This window comes from Apteryx mantelli, chromosome 10 (genome assembly GCF_036417845.1).
Source record: "Apteryx mantelli isolate bAptMan1 chromosome 10, bAptMan1.hap1, whole genome shotgun sequence".
Taxonomy (NCBI): domain Eukaryota; kingdom Metazoa; phylum Chordata; class Aves; order Apterygiformes; family Apterygidae; genus Apteryx; species Apteryx mantelli.
This window is the reverse complement of record NC_089987.1, coordinates 23878844-23901770: the sequence shown is the minus strand read 5'-3', so window position 1 is coordinate 23901770 and position 22927 is coordinate 23878844. Positions and strand designations below refer to the sequence as shown.

General features: G+C 46.2%; 1 protein-coding gene across 4 annotated transcripts in view; it reads right to left on the bottom strand.

The window, feature by feature from the left end:
* Positions 1-22927, bottom strand: part of NLRC5 (NLR family CARD domain containing 5) — a 56884-nt gene that overhangs the window by 24714 nt on the left and 9243 nt on the right. For 3 of the 4 annotated variants that reach the window (XM_067302758.1, XM_067302757.1, XM_067302760.1), the window contains exons 4-20: positions 22265-22327; positions 19026-19091; positions 15115-16870; positions 13191-13274; positions 11092-11175; positions 10925-11008; positions 9041-9130; positions 8147-8197; positions 7714-7770; positions 7197-7262; positions 6392-6475; positions 5345-5428; positions 4830-4919; positions 4082-4147; positions 2977-3054; positions 2171-2254; positions 1044-1127 (exon numbers count right to left, since the gene is read on the bottom strand). In XM_067302758.1, coding sequence (XP_067158859.1) covers positions 1044-1127; positions 2171-2254; positions 2977-3054; positions 4082-4147; positions 4830-4919; positions 5345-5428; positions 6392-6475; positions 7197-7262; positions 7714-7770; positions 8147-8197; positions 9041-9130; positions 10925-11008; positions 11092-11175; positions 13191-13274; positions 15115-16870; positions 19026-19091; positions 22265-22327 — 2971 coding nt within the window. The remainder of the gene's footprint in view (positions 1-1043; positions 1128-2170; positions 2255-2976; positions 3055-4081; positions 4148-4829; positions 4920-5344; positions 5429-6391; positions 6476-7196; positions 7263-7713; positions 7771-8146; positions 8198-9040; positions 9131-10924; positions 11009-11091; positions 11176-13190; positions 13275-15114; positions 16871-19025; positions 19092-22264; positions 22328-22927) is intronic. The other variant, XM_067302759.1, reaches the window with a different exon arrangement.

Sequence of the window (22927 nt, the reverse complement as noted above, 5' to 3'; positions counted from 1 at the left end):
AGGAGAGATGAAATCAGCTGCTGGAAGCAAAACTATTAGCAATTTACACAGAGTCACCAGATTAAAATAGAGATCCTTGTCCAACACTCAGAGGCTGCTTCTCTGTCACCTTGCCGTTCCTGTTTCCAACTGCAGTTCTGCCCACACAACTCATTCCAGTGTGTGTTAAATACAGGCATCGCTTTGAGAGTTCTTCCTACCTTACTCTGATGCAAGGCAAGAACAACTCTTTGGCTGCCCGTGCAATCATGGCAGTACAAAACCCACAGTAATGAAGATCAGACTCAGGTCTATTAGGTCTATCACAGTATCTAGTGTGACAGCAGGTGGCTTGCATGATGCTGGAGGGAAAAACCCAGGTGAACGGCAGCAGTGTGTTTTATGGCACTGAAGTGAGGAGAAGCTGGAAACTACCAGTAACTGCATAGGAGCAGTCTTGGTTTGAGAACAGTTCAATAATCAAACAGTAGCAATAAGTATCTCTTTCGATAGAGAAGAACGATGCTACAACTCTTAACCCAGCCTCTTGTACAGTGCATTTGTAATGGGAGTGCCAGGCAAAATACTCAAAAATATAAGCCATGACCAGGGCAGAATTCAGATCTCACTGCTGAAGCTGGAGCTCCCCAGCATTTATCTTCCAAAGATGCCCAGTCCTGTGAGATGAAAGTCTGCTCTTCTCACCCACCTCATATGGAATGAGGAGAGGAAAAATTTGGTGGCCTGTTAAAGATCTCAGCCTGTTTTAGAAACCAGGCAACACCTTCCCACAAGACCACATGTCTCCTTCAGAGTACTGAGTGCACAGCCTCTCAGGCACTGATCTCAGTGAAGTTTCAAGTGCAATCAATCTGTCCTGGACCAGAGATAAGGAAAGACCAGACAGCACAGTGGATCTACCCTTAACAAAACACAGAATATAATGTCTGTATCAGATGCTACACTTGATCCTGAACAGCCCTTCCCAAACCTGGACTGTGTTTCTACAACCAATACTCCTACAAAAACCTATCTATAAGCAAGGAGAAACAGGAGCTACTTACTTGAGTGAACGTAACATTTTCAAACTCGGGAGGAACTGAAACAGCTGCCAAAGGCCGTTGTCTCCCAGAGCTGTATTTGATAGGCTAGGATTTAAAGGAAGGTATTTAATTTTTATAGGGGAAAAAAAACCAAATAGACCAAAGACAGCTCTTAGTATCAAGACCTCTGAAAACAGAACATTGGCACCCTAGTTCAAATAACATGCACACTTCCCCTTCTCCTCTGAGAACTAAAACCTACAGGGAATCTTGGGGCTGGAGTTACACCAACACAAGAGAGCTAAAATCCTAGCTCAGGGCTCCTCCTTTCCTCACATAGTGACCCCTCTGGTCTGAGAGTGCTTCTTCATGCAGTTACCAGGGATCAGGAGGCCACAAGTCTGAGAAATGATCAGCCTGGACAGGCCCAACAGAAGAGCAGGCAGTAGTCCCAGAGAAGGAATCCCTCAGACGGATGATATTAGCGCCTAAGGATTAAAATGGGCTATGTGCCCACATCAGCTCAAGAGGTTAAAGAACAAAGGCTAAAAATCCCTCTCACAGACTGCCAGGCTTATGGGAATAGCCAGCCCCCAAGGCTGTTACACAGACTACATGATTGTGCTGCTCCTTGTTTTGCCCTCCAGATCTAGGTAGGAGTGTGTGTCGCTAGCATGATGGACATCTCTTCATCAGTGCTGGGTCTGCTGACCTCTGGGTGTTAACAAACTGAATGATTCCTCCTAAGTAGCCCTTGCAGAGGCAAAAACTTTGGTGCGGAAGGTCCTTGCACACAGTGTGTGGTGTGGGATCACTAGCAGAGCACAGACTCCCACCCCCAGTTTGGGTAGGATTCTTCATCCCCTACGGCTTTGTTCCCAAATGCAAAAATTACACGGCAAGGCTTGTGTAATACCTGAAGTCAGGCTACATGATCAGATAGTCCCTTTCTGGATTTATAACCTGTCATCTTTGCCCTAAGAAAGCACTAGAACTGTATGTCTCCATGGCAAAGGATGTAAAAAACCCATCTTTCATAAGGCTATGTCTCTACCACCCTCTCTGGAGAACACTGCAGGACAGGCAAATGGCATTTTCACAATATCCCAACAAATGGCAAATATAGACCATAAGGGTAAAGGACTCACTCCAGCTCTGAGATATTGCTACATTCCTTCAGGACTGCACACAGCTTCTCCAGGTCGCTGACTTGAAAATGACTGTCAGTCAGTCTAGGAGGAAAAGAGAAATCAGTGGTCCAGGACTGCAAGTTTGCAAAGACTGTAAACCTCACTCCTTCAAAAAGCCAGATAATAAATCAGGAGATGGTGTAAAATTTGTGAAATTAATAATTCCCTTGAAACACCTTGCTTTTCTTGGCTGCAAAAACTGATAACCTGTGCTTCAGGCTCTTATCTGCAAGAGGAGAGTAAAGAGATGCACTAAATCTCAAAGGAAACCTGTGGCACAAAGAACCCAGTCCTCAGCATCCTGGTTAAAAGGCTTTAGGCACAATGTTTTCATTCCTCTCTGCAGCCTAAAAAAACAGCTGGGCACACTCTGAGCTATAGCTGCAGCATAATCTGATGGGCATCCAAATGTGGGTCCAGCTCAGGACGCACTTCCAAAGAACAGCAGCAAACCCCTCCAACACTGTGAGCTCTGTCACTACCAGCTCTCCCCACTCTGATATAGGAGCTGATTCACTAACCACACAGTCACCATGCTGCAAGCAAGAGACCGTAACCCAGAGTCTTGTAGGAGACCACAAATGCTAACCACAGAGCTTACTGTGCCGCAAGCCGGGACTGTGAACACCGTGACAAACAGCTGACTGAGGGGGTCTTTACCAGCCCTCTGTGATTCATCATTCAACTTGGAATCACTTGGATACGCTGGTTTCATCAGCTGTAGGATCCAGAGATTGGTAATACATGAAAATTTGTCAAATTACCTTATTCTTTTTGAAGCAGCAGGTGTCTGGTTTTCCTCTTCATCTGCCTGGTCACCAGTAGAGAACACTGGGTCTCCCCTAGTAGGTGAGCGCAAAAGCAGAACAAATTAAGGGCAAATTTCTTACACTTCAGCAATTTGGGAGATCCCTGGGGCTCACATGGCTCTAGTCCACACTCCTATCTTGCCAAATCTTCCCAGGGATTAACCAAATACTTGAGAGTACAGGCAACTGGGTGAGAAGGGAAAGAAAGACAGATTTCCCATCTGGTTTCAGTTTGATGGAGAATTCAGCTTTTGCCTAAACATGTTTTGTGAATAGCATCCACGTCTGCAGAAAAACTCTGGTTGCTCATGAATAAATGCAACCTCCAAATCACAAAATACCTGGGTTTGAAATGTTATCTGGTACCTTAAAAGAGTCACAGGTCGTGTGCCTCAGGCTGTCGTTCTCCTCCAAACATGGGCACAACAACTGGGTTGCATGCTGTGATAGCCCTGCTCTTCCTCCCTGGCTGAGAGGTCAGATGCAGGTGTATCATGGGAATTGCTATTTTACAATGGTTTCAGTCCATGGAGAACAAGAGCATAAATAAACAAGCCTATGGCTCCCACAAGCATCAGGGGACCATTTCAGAATCAAAAAGCTGGACTGAGCTGTTTTGACTCATGATTTTCTGAGGGGAAAAATAAAGCCTCAAACTTATTTTGAGTTAGGAGTACCATAACCCAGAATGCATAGTGTACTGAACTAGATTCTTCTAAATATGCAGGGATCTGTGAATCTGTTGCGAATCTGGTTTGGGGGTTTGTTTTTCTTTACTATTCACTGTTATCGGATAGCACAGCTGTCATTAAAAACCCTGCTTTGTTTAGGATGCTATTGGTGAAACATGCTCTAGAGCCATAAAACAAAATCAAATACTACAGAAGCTAGTCAAAAACTTCCAAAATGACCAAGAAAACCAGGAGAAAGTACTACCTTTAGATTCAGTGGAGGACAAAAGGCAAGAATTGCTGTGAGATGAGTCATTATCCTTTGGCTCTCAGGTTATGAGACCTAAATAGGATGCTGAGGAAAAAACATCTGTCCAAACATTCTCTACCTGGGATGAGGAGAAGCAGATTCTCTGTCTCCTGTAAACCTCAGGATTGCAGTCTTATGCCAAAGGCTGAGGGAGGAAGAGAAGGAAGAGAAGTTAATCAACATCACATTTTGGTTATTTAGATGAATTCATGTTTTATGAATGCTTGATTTTGCTGGAGATCTCTTCAAAACTCTTTGTTGCCATCAATCACTTCAAATATTCCCAAAGCAAGCAAAAGATCATGCCATTAGTTTTAAATCCTGAGTAGATCACTTTATCTAGTATCAGATGACTCAGTTTCTCAGAACCATTCAAAGAGAAGGTGCAGACAAAACTGTTTCACCTGAAAACAACCCCAATGGAAACCAATGTTGGAAACCAATTGGAAACCCCAATGTTTCCAATGGAAAGTTATAGGAGGAGAACTTCCACTCCACTTCAGGAGATATCACCAGTTCTTATGCTCCACAGAGAACCTCTCTCCAAAACTTCTCAGGGCAGAGAGAAGGAAAGAGTCTAAAACTGTCCCCATGCATGAAAGGATGTGCAGTCCTGTACCCTGGGCTCTCTCAAATTTTCCTGGTTCATGGTTCAGATAGAGTTAACTTACAGCAATGTAACAAATCACCATGTGTAAGTGCTAGCAACTATCTGTGTGCATGGTCTTCACCCACGCACTTCTGAGGTGGTTTAGCACAAATCTCAGAACCTAACTCTCAGACTTGTATATTGAGGTTAGCTTCAAAAATGATTCTTCAAGACTCACCTGACTTCTACCTCCTTTATCTTCCGGCAGGCATTTACTGACTCCAACAAACTGCAAATGCCATCAACAGAAAGGTGGTTTTGACTGAGACTGAGAAACAGAAAAAAGACAAATAGCTGGTCACCGAAATCGCACATGCCGTAAGTTCAAGGAAGGACCATACTGATGGAAGTGGCCATTAATATGCTGCATGCTTGAACCCACTTCATCTCAAAAGTGTCTTGATGGAAAACAGACCACTATTTCAGAGAAAGGGGTTTTAACGGAAGGGTGCTTTAGCACTTCAGATGCATTCAGACCAGCTTCTGCATGTGATGCTCTGAGCACGTGAGCAACTTCAGCCTGAACAGTCTCGCAGGGTGGGACTCATCCTTCCTTGAGAGTGCTCAGGGCTGCTCCTGCAGCAGTGCTCTGGGCGAGGCCTTCGTCACTTTGATCTCTGCTCATCACTTCTGCATGGTCTGTGCCAGCTTCAAAAAAAAGGGCAATCTGGTTTTGTATGAGGCAACACTTACTCCAACTGCTTCGAAACTGATATCCAAGGGAGGTATTTCAGCAACCAGCTGCAGCCTTCATCTCCAAGCTTGTTACCTGATAAACTGAGGCATTTTCCAGTTAGTAGGGACTGTTTTGAACAGTATAAATAACAAAGCCCTCAAAATCTGCTTCCTTTCCCTCTCTTACAATTGTTTTCTTGCCTGGACTGCTGTTCTCTCCCAGAGCAATCCCCCCTGTCTCCTCTACTTCTCTCTGCAACTTCGGACACAGAGTTTTATCCCTAGGGCAACATGTCTCATGTTTTAGGCCCCAGAAACATCTTACTTCAGAAAACCTGGGAAGGAGTAGGAAACAAAAAAGCATTTGAGTGGGTGGTTACCGCCCTCCTGGAAGGAAAAAAAACATTGGACAACAAAGATCTCCAGATCCCAACTAAAATCAGTGAGCTAGAAAGCTAGGCTTTTGGGTGTAGCTAAATCCAAGATACAAGCTGGACTGAACTGCCTTGCAACAGATATTCCTGTGCCAGTACAGACCAACCAGAAGGACAGCTCTACAGCTAAATCTAAGTGGCCCCATATGTAGGCAAATAAGGCCTGGTGGGGCTGGCACTCCTTGCAACGGGTAGGGAGAGGATCCCTTGTCTTCCTCCTCTCACTTCTCCCAGAAGTGCCGGATGGCCTTAGAAGACAAAAGGACAACACACAAGCGATCTGTCATCCCTTCAGAGGATCCCAGGATTCTCCAGAGCTCTCACAGCTCCACATTGGCTCCAATGTGCTGCACTGCTTCGTGAGCAGGGTCCGCTCTGTGCCTGGCATCTCTCGTTACAGCCCCAGAGAGCCAGAGGCTGCAGCTGTCACAGCAACCCCACAGTTACTCGGTACCCATCTCCTGAACCACTCTAGAAATCCCCAACCAGGATCCCAGGAAGCCTAACAAAGAGTTCTGGGATCCCTCCTTGGGGCCGGGCCCCATGTCTCACTGCCGGCCTCTCCACAGCACATCCCCTGCTCCCCCCCGCAACCTGTAGCATAACAACGGGAAGGAAATGGAGCACTTACTCCACTTCTGAGAGATGGGGGCAGCTCTGGAGAATGGCAACGATCTCCTGCACATGCTGAGGACACAGGCTGCGACCCTGCAAGCTGAGAACAGGAAGGGTCAATGAGCAGCGAGGGGACGGCGGGCCCCAGGCTTTCGTGGCATCCTTTTCTCCAGGCAAAGACACACAGACCAATGCCAGGAGATGGAGGTTTTACTCCCTGCTCTGCCACACAATCCTGGGCGTATTGCTTTGGCTCTCCGTGCTCCTTGCTGCAAAAGGAGTGCGGAGGGCTGCACTTGGAAAGTGCTGTGCGAGTGCAAAGCCTGGTTTCAGAGCCGCCTGGCACTGCCATCCACGTGAAGGGGGTGGACATAATCGTTCTTGTTGCACCGAGCCATGAGGACAAGAGAAAGAGGCATGGGAGGGACATTGCTCAACTTCAGTGTGCTCAGGCAACATGCCTAAGCTCTCCTATTTTGAGAAGAGCCAGGAGTCTCTTCTGGAGGCCAGGCCAGAAAGAAAAACATATGGCTCACATCTTTGGTAGCTACAAGAATATATGGCAACATGTGGATGGCCAAAGAACCTCTGCCTCTCCAGGGCTGTAGAGCCCAACAATAAGGAAATGAAGCCACTAGTATGGCCAGACAGCGATTTTTACATTTCTTTTAGTTCACTGACTCAAGTTTATTTCTGATGTTTTCTTATGTGGAAATAGTCTTTGTGCTTAAGGACAAACACAGCTGATATTCTTGTCTTTCTGTGGTACCTGTCATGTGAGGATCACATTAACCAGCAGGAATTTCAATGCCCTCTCTTACCATAACTTCATATGTCTAGTCTGAGTCACATGTTCCTTATTCTCTTCCACTTTCAAATCCAAAGGTCTGCAAACAAGCAAAATATTTGGCCTTTAATACGCCTTCACAAAATATCTGAGGACTTAGGAGCTGGTTAGTATTTTCTGGAAGTTTTTAGGGAGAAACCACAGGGTCTGCCTTCTCCTGCCCAGCCCTACCATGCAATGGTTGAAAGGTTTTCAAGAGCCCAAAGACCTCTCTCAGGAGGTGTGAGCAGTCAGCACAAGGGGTGTCCATGTGGGATTTCACTGCATATATGAACCAACTTGATGCTGAGCCCACATTCAAAGGCATTGATAAGATTCAGGCTGTTTTGTCTCAGACATGAGACTGCACCACCACAGGAGGTGATAAGTGTATCCGCCTGTACCAAGAGAACCTCAGTCTGTCTTAAAACAGCACAAGACGGCTGTTCAGGCATCTGGACAGGAACAGTTTCTAGCTGACTCAAGGCCTGGCAGAGCCAGTTCACACATACCTGTGAAAAACTGTGAAGTCCCCTGAGGACTGCGCAACACAGGGCAAGGGGAGTTTCCTATCAGGGAACAAGAGACTGTCAAAGTTTCTTAATTAGGGTCAAATTCACCCTTCCCTCACAAGCGTGCACAAGCAGGGAGAACATAGGAGCCAACTAGAAAAAGAACGGAGTCTTCTGCTCTGCTTATCTCCATACACAAATCTCCACTGCATCAGCATCAGCAGCTTTGCAACAGAAATGCACCACTCCAGACTTACAGAGGCACTAAGGCCCTGCCTTTGTGGACCTGGCCAGTAGGTCTGTGCAAAGACCTCCTCTTTTGGTTTACCTTCTTCAACCAGTTCTGTTGCTGGGGTGGTTACAGTGACACCAAGCTGATGGTTTGAATCAGCATAACTTTAAATAAAGCATGACACCAAGTGCAAATTCTCACCTTGGGACTTTTCCAGATTGGCCAGAAAAATATATTATCACAGTGTCCTTCCTGAAAAGGAGATCCAAGTCAACGTTAGGGCACAGGTGGGAGGATGACATTTCTTTTGTAGAGATGCTCAGTAAGGACCAAGGCTGTGCTGTCTGCTAAAGAGGGCCTTGATCTGCCGTGCTAGCACATTCTAACAGGCAAGCCAAAAAGCAGCAGGATGCCCTACATGCTGAATTGGGGCTGCAGCACTCACAGAGAATAACAGAGTTAAACAGAAATGGGTTGGGTGTTTTCTTGCAAGGCCAGCAGTTTACTGGAAGGAGGTTCAGTATTCCCAAAAACTCCATTCCAGCAAGAAGAATGGGAAAAAGCTGTATGCAGTATGACTTCCCTTGAGTTACACCAAGGATTAATTTGGCCTGTTAAACTTGCAACGTAAGCCAACTGTAAGAGTTAGGATTCAAAAATTTGCCCCCTTCTCTGTCATTTTGGACCTATGAAAGCATCAAAACCCATAATTTAAAGGAACACTGAGATACAGCTACTTAATTTCATATCTTTTCAGTAAACCGAGCTGATTTATAGCAAATTTATGGTGGCCAGTAAAGAACTGTGGCCCAGTTGGTGCATTGCAGAGCTTAAAAAACAAGTTTAGATCCTCTTACATATGAGGAGATATTACACACTGCAAATCAATTTTTAAACCAAGGATAAAATGACCTATTAAAAAAAATATAAACACTAAGCCCATAATATAATTTATTCAAATTGTTTCAATCAGACAACAGAAGAAAAGAGCAGAACTCCTTTTCCATTGATTTTGTTTACTAAATAATTAAGCTGCAAAACAGAGTCCATTTTTAAAGACAGCACATGTTTTTAACCGCTCTCATATACTGATACCTGACATGCAGTTCAGTAGCATTTTGACACGCGACGACTTCCTTTGCCAAGATGAGAACAACGTTCAAGGAAAGATTGTTGTAGCTCAGACTGTGAATACCAGGAGAACACAACGTCAGCTGCTGGACCCAACAGCACACTCCTCTGTCATGCAAATGCACTCCGCTTCACACCCCAAACACTCTGAAGCACACACGTGCTTTTAACTAGCAGGTTCCTCCAAAATTTTAGAATTTTGCATTTAAGACCCAACAAAGACACTATCAGACCACAGTTTTTCCCTCTCAGTTATAGTTCCCATGAATTTAGAAGGAGACAATTCCTATATGTGCAACAGAAGAATCAATAACCATTTTTGACCAAAATTGTAAGGGATGCACTTATGACTACACAATTGACCCACACTGCAAAATTAAATTCTTACCGTAACAAATCAAGCAATTTAAGTACAGCATATTAAAGAAGAGTGGTCTAAACCCGCACATTTAAAACAGCCCTGAAACCATGATACTAGCAAACTCTGAGGATTTATTCTTTAAGCACACATTTACGCTGTTTCTTTACTTGTTGGACTTCACTCAACATGAGACATAAGGTCTTGCTCCTACAAATCCTGTGCCTGTTTTCAGGACTACGGAGCACCATTCCCACAGACCGCAAAGGAATCATCCACGACAGTAACACTGCGTGTGTGTAAGAGAAACGTGGGAAGCAATGAGGCTTACAATTACACTGGCTTCCTACCTTTTCCATATACTAAACCGCTTCACTGGGGACATGACGGCATTTCCATGAATCTGTTACCCAGTGTCCAGCAGAGCAGAGGAGCAGGTGCATTCCCCCTTTTCTCCTTCTTTCTGCCAAGCTTTTAAACACTTCTAACCACGCTGAAAGGCCAACAGTTAATTACTGGATGGGGTCCAGCAATGACTGCAGGTTTTTTGGGTTCACCAGCTTGCATGTGGGGGAATGGGTAAGACCTTTAAAGGCAGAGTCACTCCTGATTAGCTGGGGTGGGCAGGCAGTGCTGGGGATTGGCCGGACTTTGCCTTCCCGCAGGGGCAGCACAGCTTTGTGGCTACTCCTCCGCCACCGAAATGCAAAGTGTGACACTCGCAGCAGCTCTGCTCTGCCTGCTGCTGCTTGAGCTGCCCCTGCTGCCCTTTCAAAGGCAAACACACGGTAAATAAGTTGCATAGACTGGTTTCCTAAGTTGCCTTTTTCCCCTCGTGAGCCTAAATAACTGAGGACTGCCTTTGTTCAGGGACCTTTCTCTCCTGCTCTCTTCCTGACTTTAAATCCCTTCACAGATCAGGCTGGTTCTTTCCACCTGAAGAGATGCAGATTTACGTGGGAGTTTTCCTAGTGGTCAGTCCTGTGCAAGGAGTTTTAATCAAAAAGGGGTCTCAATCCAGGGAAGTGGCTAAAGAAAAGGCTGGGAAGGCAGCAATGGAGCCACCCTCTCTTATACAGGGGTGAAGCATCTCAATCTGAGCCTGACAAAGGGGAAGAGAGGTGAGGAAGAAGAAGAGGAAGAAGTTGTGCCATGCACCAAGTTGAGCACAGGCCTTGTAATTCCTAGAGAGGTGTCAGTGGTGGTAGAGCTCCCTAGGGACTGTTTTTAAATAGGTGGGTCAGGAACTGCCTGCAAATGTGAAGCTGAGTTGATCTCAAACCGAGCCACACCACCTCCAGCATAGCCCCATCTGCATTGTGAAATATCTGTACCCCAGGCTACTGCCCCACATGTCCCCCAGTGGCACTTCTGACCCTACCCCAGGCATCCAGCAACTCTGCTCTGGTGGGGACCTAAACCCTCTCAGATGCTCTGCTTGGTTTCTCAATGCCCGCCATGCTAAATAGGTTTAAGTCATTTTTACTCACTCTATTTTCTTTAGCTTTTCCATTCTGGAAAACACATCCATCACCCTCTTCACCTCCAGGTCCCGTATCCGATTGTCCTGCAAGCTGCACACAGACTGTCTCATCAGTATCCCAGGCCCCCAAGGAATGACCGGCTGATTTGAGTGGTGTCGCCACCACACACTCACTTTATTTCCTCAAGCTGGAGGCAATGTGACGAAGCCTGGACCAGGTTAGATAGCCCCTTGGCTGTGACGATGCCGCCTGTCAACCTGGAAAAGAAAGAATCATTCAAAAGAAGCACAGGGGAGACTAGCATGCCATGGAGCACACGGCAAAACCGCTCTCAGATGTGTGCCTGAGCCGCACTCCCAGTACACACACACACACAGAGAAGATGTGGCCTGACTCCATTGCCTGCAACCAACTTTCAACTCCCGTTCAACCAGGGCAAAATTCAACCCGGTGGCATCTCTTTGCTATGCATATTCATCCCTCGCAGCTCACAGCCTCTTGCGGGTGCCAGACACTATTCTCTCCCCGCTTTGCAGTCTGCAGAAGGCTGACAGGAAAACCTACCCTAAACCACTTCCAGAAGAAAGTTCGGCTTGTAACCAAGCCCGTGCCTGCTCCCCTGCCTCAGCCACTGGAGAGAGCCGCTATTACTCCTGTCTAGACCTCAAAACCCAGGTGCAGTCTCCCACCCACTTTTCTCTCATTTGCACAGCCAGGCTGTGTCTAAATCTTGCCATTCCTCTCTGCCTGTTCCGCTTTTCCAGCTCTCTTCATTTTGCTAAGCTCAGGGGTGGAGGGTATGCCCTTTACTGTGGATGTGCATCTGAGGCTGGGGCTTCCCTCCGAGAGGCATGAGATTGCAGACGGCAGCAGTTTCGCTAGCCCGACGGCTTTAAGGGTGGGGGTTTGCAGCAGTTTTGCTAGTAAGGAAACCACCGTTCTTCCCAGGCCTGGGAGAGGGCAATACGACTGCAGAAGTCTGCTAACGCAGGCATCGCTTCCAAGGATGGCCACAGACCTCTAGAGCTCAGTGTTTCCTCTGCTTCTGCTCAGTGACTCTACCGCTGCCATGACTGTACTGCTCCCCCAACTGTTTCCCCATGCGCTGCGAGCGACGCTCACGCGGCAGGCTCACAGCCCTCACGAGGCCCTTCTGCTCCGTGAAGTCAGGCTCTAGATTCAGTCTTCAGCCTGATTTAAGGTTCATCACGAGAGAAACCAACCCCATAGATGGCTGTCTCCCAGCTACAGCCCATCTACAGCACAAAACTGCCATCAGCAATGCAGGGCCTGGGTAGCCTGCCAAGCCAGGTTGTCCTCCAAGGTAGAACTTGCTCCTGCAAGACCCCCGTAATGGCACTGCCTGGGCAAGGGCTGAGCAACTTCCAACATTTACAGTGTGCGAGAGTAGCAAGGCCTACGTGAAGTCACTACCCTCTCATGCAAGAATATTTCTGTAGAGACTCGTCGCAAAGCACTTACTCAAGCCAGCTTGGCTAACTGCAATCCCTTCTTCATCTCATTTTCTTACTGATACCTCCCCTTCTTCCTCTAGCTCTAGAAAAGGAAGCCTGCGGTTTAACCCTGGAGTCCTCCTGCCATTTCTCCTTGCCCTTGCTCTCCCTGTCTGAATGGAGCTTGACTGAAGCTCCAAAACAAACCAAAACAGTGTTTTCCAAGGCTTTTTTTTGGTGGGGGGAGGTCCTCAAATCAAAGAGCCACCTACTCTTTTTGAGAATAATCTGCTACCCACCTGGTACCCTGATCTGTGCATGTGCATCAAAGGAGCCAACTCCCTGCAAGGAGTACCAACAGGCCCTGAGAGCCAGCTTCTGGCAGTACCTGTGGGCAGAAGAAACAACTCTTCTCTGCCAAACACAGGGGCATGTGTGTGCAGAGGGGGTCTTTTATTTGCAAAATATGCCCTGACTCTCAGTATCTGACACCACTACTGGGAGACAGACGGAAGGCGAGTGTTCCCTAAGGAAGCTACTGCCTTTTTTGGGTGCTGTGGAGCACAAATACTCTGGTTCCTTACAGAACTTGTACTCGCCTTCCCTGTTCTTCCAGCAGTCAGCAATGCAATACTCCTCGTGGTATTGGGTAGCAGCACAAAACAAGAACCACACGTATCTGTGCTGCTCCCTCAGACACCACATTACTCTCTGTGCAGCACTGCACAGAGCAGATGAGCCTAAAGGGAGCAGATGTAATTAAACTGCAAGATGGAAACACAGGAGAAGAGGCCCTAACCTTACTAGCAAACGCTTACTCAAGCTTCTTCAGGCTCCCCATTTTTTGTAGGCTCCTGGAAAGAGCAGCAGCAAAGTCATCATCACATCTCCTACTCCGAAAGCTAAAACATGAAGAAAAAAAAATAAACACAACAAAGAACAAAAGAAACTAACCCACAGAGTACGTTAAAACATGATAAAAAGGAAAACACACTGAATTTCTATTGAAACAGCTGTTACATCATCTTCTCTTTTGCAGCATCTTTATCTTTTCACACAACTGTGAATACCTCTTAAACTCACACACCTACTGCAAGTACCTCAAGAGGAGAAGGCCCCTGCCTTTTGGTACAGCGACACCATGTGTAATTGTTGCCATATATGAAGAGAAGGCACAATCGCACGTCCCACCAGAGTCAGGACTCTAGAAAGTCATTCTTGACATAAGATCAGGATCTGCTCCTGGTCACACGTAGGCAAACCGAACTCTCACAAACAGAATGTCTAAAAGCCCCTGTGTGATGAGTCACTGAGTTAAAAAAGGGTTGGATTCAGTCCAAATGCTTTAAGCTCGGGTGACGGTATAGTCAAAATTGTCTAGAATATAAAAGGCATGAGGTTTATAGGAAAATGCATCTCTTTTATAGAACCTACTGGTGTTGTTGGAAAGAAAATAGTCCAACAGGTAAGGCAGACAAGCCCTTCTTTGAATCATTTCCTTCTATGATGGGAGGCATTAATACACAGCACCATTGGCTGCATCTTTTATAGTACAGGTTTTATACAAGTAAGAAAGTAGTTGACATGCTTGGGGACCCACTGCCCTTCACCTGCCCTTCCAAGACAGAGTACTCCCAGTGCTCACATCCTGAGGACCGTAACTGTAAGTTGGCACAGACTCAAAGGTGTAAGAGCCTGGGAAGGACCTTCAAAAAAACACCTCTTCTCTTAATTTGGGGGAACACCCCCACCAATCTCAGATGTCTGCCAAATCTGTTCTTTGGAAGCAGAAGAGACTATGCACTGCCCTAAGGCCTGTGTCAGCTACTTAGAGTTGGGATGTATCATCAGAAAGCTTTTCCACCAGGTAATTAAATGGCATTCCTCTCCTCCTTAATGGAGGCACAGAAGAATTGATTGCTGTCCTTTTTACAATGATTTCAGTATCCAGGTTTTCACGTCTCTGTTTATGCTTCTCTACTTTGGAGCAGACAATGTCCTTTTGTTCCGCCTTTTCACATAACTTTGGGAGATTTTATACCTTTACAATCATTCTTGACACCTTCACCAGGCGAACTCCAGCCTGCTCCCTCTGCCATAAAGTGCAGCTCTCTCAGCCAGGTGTGCTCCTTTGAACCTTCTTCCAATAGGTCAAGATTGTCGAGAATTCCCATCCTGGCTCCTTCCCATCTTCTCCACATTCACAAACTCTAGACATATTCCTCCGAATCATTCATAAAAATATGGAATGAGATCAGTCCCACAACAGGATCCCAAGAGATTCTCCTTGAAGAGTTCTTCCAGCATGACAGCAAACCATTGGTGGAGTGTAGCTTAGAGTGCAGTTGTGGCCTCCTGTTCACCTAGCTTATGGTGATTTCACTTAGATCACAGTTCTCTCATTTGCATGTTAGATCCTTCTTACTTTTCTAATGTCAAGAAATACCTACCATTTTCTCCCTTATCTATTAGGCTAATTATCTTGTTGTTTGATTGCTTTGGTCAAAACAAAGAATGAAACAAACAAAAAAAACAACCAGAATGGATTTATCACCTTAACATCCTTCAATCACTCATAAATTCATTATTTAATAAATTTCTTCAGTACCAAAGTTAGGCTACCCAGACCAGAATTTCTCTCATAACTGTTCCTCCCTTTTAAATCATAAATACCATGTTTGTCCTTCCCACCCCTTAACCCCTTCTCTCAGCCCATCAGCACAAAGCACGCAATGTGTTTACCTCAAATGCACTACATTTTTACAGCTGGCCAGAACCTCTAAACAGTCAACATCCATGGGACATCCTGCAAAATCCAGATGAGTCAAATCCTGGCCTGAGTTTATGACAAAAACCAAAGCTGACATGTCCAGAGGTGTCAGTCTAAAGTTTTTAAACTCATACTTGAAATTCAGCAGGCTCCCAATGTGCTGTGCTACTTCAGGGTCTTGCGTTTCAAATGTGCAATGGCAGAGCTCAATGACCTTAGGTCCTGTCAGATGAGTGGTTGCCAGCCTCTTGAGAGACTGCAGGATGGCATCTTGCTTATCCTGCACCCAAGCTTCGTCTTGTTCAGCCAGCAACATGAGGAATGTCCTACACTCTTTCGAAGACAGGCCTGAGAGGAAGATGTGAAAACTCTCCATGAACTCTGTCTTTGCTTCATTCTTTAAAGTCCACTTTGACTTCAAAGAGAACTTCTTCTTCAGGTAGTTCTTGTCCACTCTCTTACTTACCATGAGACACAGTGCTGCAAAAAACTCCTGCAAACTCAAGTGCACAAAGGAATAGCCAGCCTCTGGGAGGCTGCCACTTGTCTTCACCTCAAAGACAGTCAGCAGTCCATGTAACGAAGCAAATTCTTCCACGTGCTCTGGAATATCACCAACATAAAATACAAGCTTCTTATCTTCCAGGCCTTTCAAGGCAAGATCACACAGACCCAAAATGGCCTTCTTGTTACAGTTCAGCTGAGTCTCCTCACTGCCTGCATGCTCTCCCTGCTGTTTGTTTATGAAGATGAGAAGCATTTTGATATAAAACTGTGTCATAGTCTGAGGAAGCTCCACACTTGTCTGATGTTTAAGGAGCAAATATTCCAGACAGATGCAGACAACATAACACAGAGCAGGGATCAGGCACATGCTGAGGAGCTTGATGTTGTTCTTCAGGTGAGCAATCGCCTGCTCTTTGAAAGAATGCTGATGAAAATAGTGGCTGACATATTCCTCAACCTTTTCATGGTCAAATCCCCAAATTTCTGCTAGCAAATCTACTGTGTTTAGTAAGAAGTCAGGTAATCTCTTAGGTCGGCTGGTGACCAACACTGTGCAACCAGGTAGGAGTGTTCCATGACAGAGGTCTGCAAAGAGCTCAGATATAGACATAGGGGACGGAGGGGCTGGGAATCTCTTAGAAGAGGATGACACATCCATGTTACCTGCAAACTCATCCAGCCCATCAAAAATGATCAATGTATGCTGGGCATTTTCCAGGAGGTGCTGGAACACTATATCAGGGCTGTCTTCTGGCTGAAGAAACAGGTCAAACAGAAGCTCCTTCAAAGTCAGTTTTCTTTTCAGTAAGTTCAGCTGCCGAAACTCAAACAGGAAAGTGAGGAGAAATTGATGTAAGACGCCTTCTGCCCATTTCTGACAAATCCTGTGCATTAGCATGGTTTTGCCTGTACCTGGTTTGCCAAATAAAAAGATCACTTTTGTGGTACCTGACCTAACAACACTGTCAAACAGATCTGACACTTTCACAGCTGTATCCACGCATTCTTCTGGTTCTGGAGTAAGTGCCACATCCTCTCGGGGCTTATCTGTTCTCTCTTTTAATCGAGAAGCTTTGCTCTGCCGAATAACAAGGTTGACAAAGGCTTGGTTGAAAGTCGGTGGCTGCATTTGTCCCTGTGCTGCTGGTCCGGCTGCTCTCCTACTGCCATATCTTTGGCGGACTGAATTGATGAGAAGATGCCGGTACCTTTCAGCTGAATCTAAGAGAGAAGATGACAGAGTGAGGATGAGGGCAAAAATGTAAGTTCTCAGCCATGAGTGATCAGAAATACTGCCACTCATACACAAAGAAACACCGGCCCAGATCGGGGGCTGTTCCATGGAACCAGCCAGAGATGACAAATTTTGAAAGCATGAAAATAACCCATGATTTCTCCTATTTTTACACAGGGGCTGAAAGAGGAGAAGAAAATTCAGAAAAAAAGGTGAAATAGCTTCATATAAAAACTATATCTTATTTATCTCTTTAAGAATGAAAGTTAGGTGTTGGTATATTATGCATATGCATAACTCCCCGTTCACCCATGCTGGCCTTGTACCGCACTTGCTCAACTTTCTGCATTTTGGGACGGACCTTTCATGTGTTTTGAGGTTGTCTTTGAAGATTTTGTAACACGGGATTTTTTCATTTCCTTCCTTCCTCCACCCTTCCTCCCCCGCCCCCAAGATCTATTTCCAGGGCTACATACTTCTTTTTGATGCTTTTATGCACATTTCTCCATGTGCATTTGAAACAACACTCCAAGCCAATCACTTGGCCCTGGGAATAGCCAAGCAACAGCACAGCAGTACATCTAGCCAAATAGTCATGCAACAATAAATTAACAATCAAACCAGCAGACTCCATTCACAACAAGTAACCAGCTGTGCTTGTATGTACAAACACGTGTTGCTGTTCTCCAGAGTAGCAACTTTTCCTCCTTCTGCTTCAGCTGAGCCCAGTATCAGGTTTCCCTCACATCCAGTGTAAGAATAAGACAGATGCTCCTCGTAGAGGAAATCACCGGCTGAGGTTCCCTGGGCTGCACTGTGCAAGGGGTAACACTGGACACAGGGACAGAGGTTACAGCAGCCTCTCTACCTTCAAAATCTGTGGGTCCCTAACAAGCACCAGGGAAGGTGAGAAAGTTCCCCAGCGGGAGCCGTCTTTGCAATATGAGGAGGCTCAGCCACTTTTCTGTGCTGAACTGAGCCAGAGCAATGCACTGATCAAGGCAAGATGTTCACCACCAACATCCTGCTGACGTGGATTACTTTTGCTACAGACAATACTGCACAGTGCTTTGATAAGCAGGCTGCCAGGACCCAGTCATGGCCTGATAAGGCTGGCTAGCTGGTAACAGTGGGAATCTAAGATCCCTCAAGAGGGAAGAATCTGTCCCTGATGATATCAGCATCTCTTTGTTAGGGAGAGAGCAATGTTGATAATGAAAGGTGTTCAGCACCTTCTGACAAACCCTGTTCTCATTGCTTTTAAGTTTGCTGAGTTTTAACATCATCAGATAAGACAGCGCCTCCTGGGAGCACCTCCTCAAGGAGAAGTTTCCTGCTTGTAAACTTCTGGTCAAAAGCACTCAAGTCTTTCCTCAGGGAGAAACACTTTCATTTTTGTACTTTGAAGCCAAGGCTTGAAATATGGCTCCAGCCCAGGCCTACGAGGGCTGACCAGGGTTTTTCCCCCAAAGGCTTCTCCTGGCAGCTGCTAGCTTTGCCATCCTCCCTGTGTTTCCCCACCAGTGGCATGAGGCAGAGCAGGGCTCTGGGGGGGAGAGAAGCTAAAAGCAGAAGTAGAAAAGGGTAAAGAGGGGCAAATGAGGAAAGAAATGATGCTAACACCAGTGTCATACAGCCCTCAGGCCTGTGCAGGCCACTCCATCTTTCCTGAAATTACTCTGACATGACTTTATCATCACTCACCTATTTGCTTATTTCTTTATTCTAGGGGTGAGCTTAAATCATCCTCATGAGTTTTTACTGTGCTAGAGAAACTCTGGAGCCTTTAATGAGTTTTAAATTGTCAGTATGTCTCCTGACTTGGTTTAAAAAAGTACTTAAATACAGGGATAACCAATAGCTGGTTGCTTTACAGACATATCCTTCTTCAAGGGAGTTCTTAGCCTATGCCATCTACATCCTTTTTCCTCAGGTGGGATTTAGTGAATCTCTGCGGGGTCCCATTGCCCTTATATTTTATAATCTGTCGCATTAAGAGTTTATGCAGCCACAAAACAAAAGTTTTGTTTGAGAAGAACAAAAGAAGGGGGTTTATTTCTTGGGTGTTTTTGGAAAGAAGTTGAAGAGGTCCTTCCTCAGAGGGGAGCACACCACTGCTCTGCTTCTGGAACATCTGCATACCTAGTCGCTGCTGTTTAGCATCTTTATCACTCATAGAGCTGGTGCAATGGCGGCGACGATCAAAACCTGAAAATAGAAAAGTACAAACATGTCAAAGCAGCACTTTGAATGTCACCTTATTAGAGCTCAGTGGGGTGCTGAAAAAAGGCAAAATGGAAGAGACACAACTACTTGCAGATCTAGGCTGAGTTTACAGAATTGTTTTTGCAGTTGTGGAGTTCCCATCCTCGGAGATATTCAAAACCCGTCTGGATGCAGTCCTGGGCAACCTGCTCTAGCTGACCCTGCTTGAGCAGGGGGGTTGAACCAGATGATCTCCAGAGGTCCCTTCCAACCTCAACCACTCTGTGATTCTATAACTGAAGTAAAAGCAGAGGTGCATCCAAGTATAGAAAGTCAGCCTGGGCTGGTCCTCAAGAGGCCAATCCATTTCCTTGTCCAAACCAGAGTACACTAGAGCTCTCACAAGTGACAGAGGTGTCTAGGCTGTTTTAAAGACCTTCAGTAATAGAGGCCCCTCAACTACTCCAGGCAATTCATTCCAACACTTCAGTTTATACAGTGTTTCCTAGTAGATAACGTCAGACTTGCCTGGCATAGTATGAGCCATTAGTTTCTTGTTCTATCTACTATGGACATAGGCCCTCTAAGTTAGACATTCTTAGTAGTGATGGAGATCCACCACCTCCCTGGGACAAATAACCAGCTATGAGGATTCAACACTTATCTAATACCGGAGTATGACTTTGATTGTGCTTCACAGAGCAGTTAGTTAATATCCAAATTTTATCACTCTCAGCCAGCAACATCTGGGACATCAGAAACAGGCAAGCTGCTGGTGGAAGCCTGGCTTTGAAAATTTTTGCAGGAAACAATGTGAGTTTTCAAAAGCATGTTTTGCACGAGATGTGTTGGATTTAGCAAATGATGCTCAGATCCTTTTGCTCAATCCCCCCATTTGTTGAGGAGCATAGTGCTAAGCAGTGCCAGAACCTTAGCCAAAAGGTACCATAACAGCCTTATATAAAGCATCCTTGGAACTGACCCTACTGGCAGCACAGCTGCTGGAAGGCAAAAAAAAAAGAGGTATAAGCAATTCCCAGTTCTGGGGAGGATACCAAAGTAGAAAGAGCAGTAAAGGCTGCAGGCAGCCTAGTCAAAGGATTTATATTGTGAGCATTCGTAAAGCAAAGGAGAGTGTGCAGGGAGTACATACTCTTGAGCATGTGCACGCTTTTGAAAGCGCACGCTTTTGAGCATGTGAAAGAAGCCTGACAGACTTGAGACGAAGATACACCAAAGAGCTGTACCCTGTATCACAGCTACACGCTGTAGCAAAGCCCACAGCCCAGGTTCTTTGAACTGCTCGCCACTCCTCCTCAGGATTTAAGCCTACCCAAAGCAGGATAAGCCCATGTGATGGACCTGAAAGAGAGCAGCAACAGGAAGGACCAATGACCAGACATATCCTCACTCCACAGAAAGTTTCCTTGTGAGCAAAGCTAACTGTCAGATCAGCCTCCAAAAGCTCAGCTGGCCAGAAAGCACATGGCAAAGGCACTATAAATACTGCAACCTCACTGGTGAGTCTGCTCATAAGCTGGGCTCTGGATCTGCCTTGCTTTGAATACCAAAGTGCACAGGAAATGCTTTGTTACCCTGCGGGAACAGGGCAGTGACCAGTTATTTTTGGAGAACTCATGACACACGAGATACTGTATTTGCACTGCTGGGACTGAGACGCAGCCTCCGAGTGACCACCAGAGGCAAAAGTGTCTCTGCGACCACAGGAACGGGTGGAATGGCAAATGGTTGGTTGGGAGCTGAGATTTAAAAAGGGGAACGCCAGCAGACATGGGCAAGGCAGGGGCAGGTGGGATGCGGCTGAAAGCCTCCCTCTCCCTGGCCAGGAGCATGAAGTGATTGATGCACGCACATGGGTTATAAGCTATTGAGGGCACAGGCAAATCTCATCAAGAACCACAGCCAGCTCAGCAAGAGGTTCAAGCTGCTATCAGTGCAAGTGCCTAAGCCAGTCTCCAGATTCGCACAGCAGGAATGGGAGCTCTCCCAGCAAAACCAAGAGCAGTTTTTCCTTCAGATAACTCATTTCTTAGCAAGGCACAGGCCAGCACCAAAGCCACGCTCTGCCACCAACATTAAGCACCTCTACAGGACCCAAGGCCTGCACTGTGCTCCCTGCGCCGTTGGGGTCCCCAGCTCGGGAAGGGAGTCTGCAAGACTCCTCAGGGCTGCAGCCTGCAGAATACAAGGGCTCATTCCCAGCTGCTTTGCTTTCCTCCAATACACGTTCCAGGGGGATGCAAACTGAGAGCAGCTTTCTGTGCAGACGTGTATCAGTGGATAATCTGGATTCTTTTTGCTGCTATCACCACCATTTATCCACTCAGAAAGCTGCAAGTCAGTCATCTCCTTTCTATCTCTTTCCCCTGTGAGACTGTTCATACAGGCAGGGCAACAGGGCTGGTGTTTCATTTCTAGAAACCGAATACCAGATGACTGAAAAGACAACTCAGAATTTTATTTAGCAGCCTCCAGTCCTTCCAGTAACTGTTACATGAGCGCCAAGAGACATTGCTCAGTGGTGACACATAATCTTGAGTATTTTCACTTTTCACCAAAGGCTTTTGACTGACTTTCAGGTTTGATGCCAATGCAAAGTGCATGGGGAAGTGGAGGGTGACCTAACAAATCCCTCATCTCCTGACCTGCACTGAGTGGGAAGGCCTCAGCCCTGAAACAAGCCCTAGAAATACCACTACCCATTCTTTTAAACTCTCACTCTGACATCTCTAAAACAGTTTCTCCTGGATCAACTGTAAATTTGTCTGTCTGCTCTTTCTTTAAAAGTCAAACCAGCATCCTCCACCTACCAATGAGTCAACCACACCAAAGGCACAAAACAGGGAGGTGTTGCAGAGAAACTGGGTGATTCCCTTGCCTAGAGAAACAAAAGTGAATGAGCTCCTTAGCAAAGTTAGGGCCAACAGGGCTTTTCTGAAATGCAGGGAGAGGAAATGAAACAAGGAAGTTTCACCTGGAAAGCATGGAGAACAGAAAAAAATCAAAACTGAAGTTGCAGTGACTTTCTCCCCCAACTTTTCCAGCGTTGTGGTCCATATGTCACAATATATGGGATATTTGTAGCCCTGCCCAGCCCTTGGGGAGAGCAGATAAATTCCAGGAGTAGAGCACCCCAGAGCCCATCCCAGCCTTACCTCTTGGCACACGCGTCCCCTCACTCAAACCTGCGCGTGCTTCTTGCTTCTGGCTTAAATTACCTAAAAGGGTTGAATCGGAAATGAAATATGGTTATTGCCAGTATCCTGCTCTTGAAATCTGTGGTGCTGCTGGCCAGGCAAAAGCAAAGGGCAAGCAGCTCACAACACATACAGTGGTACGAAGCAAATGTCAGTAGAAAGGCTGAGGCAACGCAGCCAAGTTTCAGGCTCCCCACCTAATCCTCTCCTTTCAGCTTGCCCTGAAATAGAGTTACCCTCTGCTTTCAGGTGAGGAGTGAAACACATCTCATTCAAACTCAGAGTGTGAGCAGCTTTAGCTGATCGAAAACCACACTGCAGCCAAAAGGGGAAATCCCTACTCTGCCCTGTTCCCGCATCGAGATGTTTTTGTGATGAAACCCTCGGTAGCATTAGTTGGCAGGCCAGCCAGGGACCTCCTCTGACTTGCTGCACAGCTGTACAAGGAGAAGAATTGAAGCAGGGAGGCTCAAGCTGCCAGGAAACCCCACCTAGCATACCCATCTTCACAGACTATGTCCAAAAAACTTCAGAGAGCAGTCCAGCTCAGACCAAACTGAAGTCAGGATACCGACAGGACCGTTTTGTTCAGATAAGCTCCTCTCTGAAAACATCCCTCTC